At 42.7% G+C, this 2,113-nt stretch overlaps 1 protein-coding gene across 1 annotated transcript in view; it reads left to right on the top strand.

Moving 5' to 3' along the window:
• Positions 1-2,113, top strand: part of PITRM1 (pitrilysin metallopeptidase 1) — a gene marked incomplete at its 5' end in the record, with an annotated part of 46,599 nt that overhangs the window by 11,246 nt on the left and 33,240 nt on the right. Inside the window, one exon of the mRNA XM_011967942.1 lies at positions 1,337-1,439. Within this exon, the coding sequence (XP_011823332.1) occupies positions 1,337-1,439 (103 nt within the window). The remainder of the gene's footprint in view (positions 1-1,336; positions 1,440-2,113) is intronic.

Genomic DNA, 2,113 nt, shown 5'->3' with positions numbered 1-2,113 from the left:
GAGGCAGGAGAATTGCTTGAACCCAGGAGGTGGAGGTTGCAGTGAGCCGAGATTGCACCACTGCACTCTAGCCTGGGCAACAGAGCAAGATTCTTGTCCCAAAAAAAAAAAAAAAAAAAAAAAAAGTGTCCCCATGACCAAGCCGAAGATTTCCCCTAACTGCTCTTAACCTTCTCCCTCCCTGTTAGATTAGCACTGTCATGACATAGAGAAATGTCCTTGCTTTTAAAAAATATTTTACCATCTCTGTGCATTCTGACAGTATCTTGTTACCTGTTTGAATAATACCTGTTTAGGATAATACTGTATCGTGTGTATCTTTTGTTTAACATTATGTGACCCGCATCTTTGTTACATGCAGTTGTAGGACCTTTTATTGGTAAGTTTTTTGTTTTTTTTTTAATTGAATGATTAGTCCGCAGTTTATCCATTCGCTGTCGTTACACCTCCAGGTGAGTTGAGTTTGGGACTGTCAGAGTTCGTGCTGACGATCTTGTCTGTGAGTGCTGGGGCAGCAGTGTAAGGTGTGGAGGATATAGACCAAGAGGTGAATGGATTTCCAGTATTCAGCTTTTCTTTTCTTTTTTTTTTTTTTTTGACGCCCAGGCTGGAGTGTAGTGGCGTGATCTCGGCCCACTGCAACCTCCGCTTCCCGGGTTCAACGATTCTCCTGCCTCAGCCTCCCAAGTATCTGGGACTACAGGCACCCGCCACCATGCCTGGCTAATTTTTGTATTTTTAGTAGAGACTGGGTTTCACCGTATTGCCCAGGCTGGTCTCGAACTCTTCGGCTTCCCAAAGTGCTGGGATTACAGGTGTGAGCCACCATGCCCTGCCTCTTCAGCTTTCTAAAGAATGCCAAGTGTTTTTCCAAAGTTGTTCCACTTTGTACTCCCTGTGGCAGTGTGTGAGAGTTCCTGGTAATATTAGGCTTTTTAAGTTTTCACCAATTCGGTAGGCATGTAATGGGATTTAACTGTAGTGTGAATTTCTTGCTATATTGTGAAGGCCTGTGAGGATTCTGTGAGAAAAATAAACCCTTTTGTTTAAGAGTTTCTTAAGGGGAATTTAAACCATAATTGTATTGTAGTTATTTTTGAACATGTATAAAGAAAAGGTTTCCAACACTGAAGCTTTAGTTAAGATAAAAGGTCATTAAAATGGGAAGGGCCTTACCAGAAATTAGTCTTCTGGAATGTGCAAGATTTTGGAAGACGCAGTATTTAATTTTTTTCTAATTAATCTTTATCACATGAGAGTATTTTCACTGTGGCTGAATAATGTTAGCCAGATAATTTTCCTGCAGCTCATCTAACTTAGATGACTTTTAATCTAGACATGCACACCACAGAGCGTGGCGATGGAACAGTGACCGGGCTTGTGAGAGGGCTCTACAGTATCAACTAGGAGACAAGATCCACGGATTCACCGTAAACCAGGTATGGGTCCTTCTTGACACCTCCTGATAAATCCACATACATTGCAGGTGTGGCTTCTGGCATAGGTACGGGCCCTTCAGGGTGGAGACTAGCCTTGTCCTCGTGTCCCAAGGCCCTGGCCCAGCTCCTGTTGCATGATGGCTACTTGACTGAACAGAGCTTGTGAGAGAAATGACCCCCGGTCCCTTCCTGGAATCCCGCGAAGCCTGATTCTTGTCAGATTTGAGAGAGTAGCACTTCCAGCTGGGTCTCTGTCATCAGACACACTAGGGTTTCTGCAGCCAAACCTGATGATTCGCTGAGTGTGAGCACGAAGACTCAGTGCGTGATCTGTTCAGTCAGGTTTTGCCATCAAATAGTTTGCTGTAAACTTCTGCAGAATCTTTCAGTTTTCTGAGCCTTTTGGGTTTCAAAATTATAAAGAAGAAATTGTGGACTTATACTTACTTGGGTTTATATTAAAATGGATTCATTTGTTTTTTGTTTTGTTATTTGCGTAAACCTTTTCCATTTTTTTTTAGCGTAGTGACTAAAAATGACAACACTTAACGTATTTGGCCAACTGTTGGCTCTGTGCTATGCTTGATGTAGCAAATGTAAAAGACAAACAACTTACCGTCTAGAGAGACAGATGTGGCTGTGACTGGAGGCACATGGTGGATGCCATTCGGAGG

Source organism: Mandrillus leucophaeus, unplaced genomic scaffold (genome assembly GCF_000951045.1).
Source record: "Mandrillus leucophaeus isolate KB7577 unplaced genomic scaffold, Mleu.le_1.0 Scaffold82, whole genome shotgun sequence".
Lineage (NCBI taxonomy): Eukaryota > Metazoa > Chordata > Mammalia > Primates > Cercopithecidae > Mandrillus > Mandrillus leucophaeus.
The sequence above is the reverse complement of the archived record's forward strand: the minus strand, read 5'-3'. Positions and strand labels throughout refer to the sequence as shown.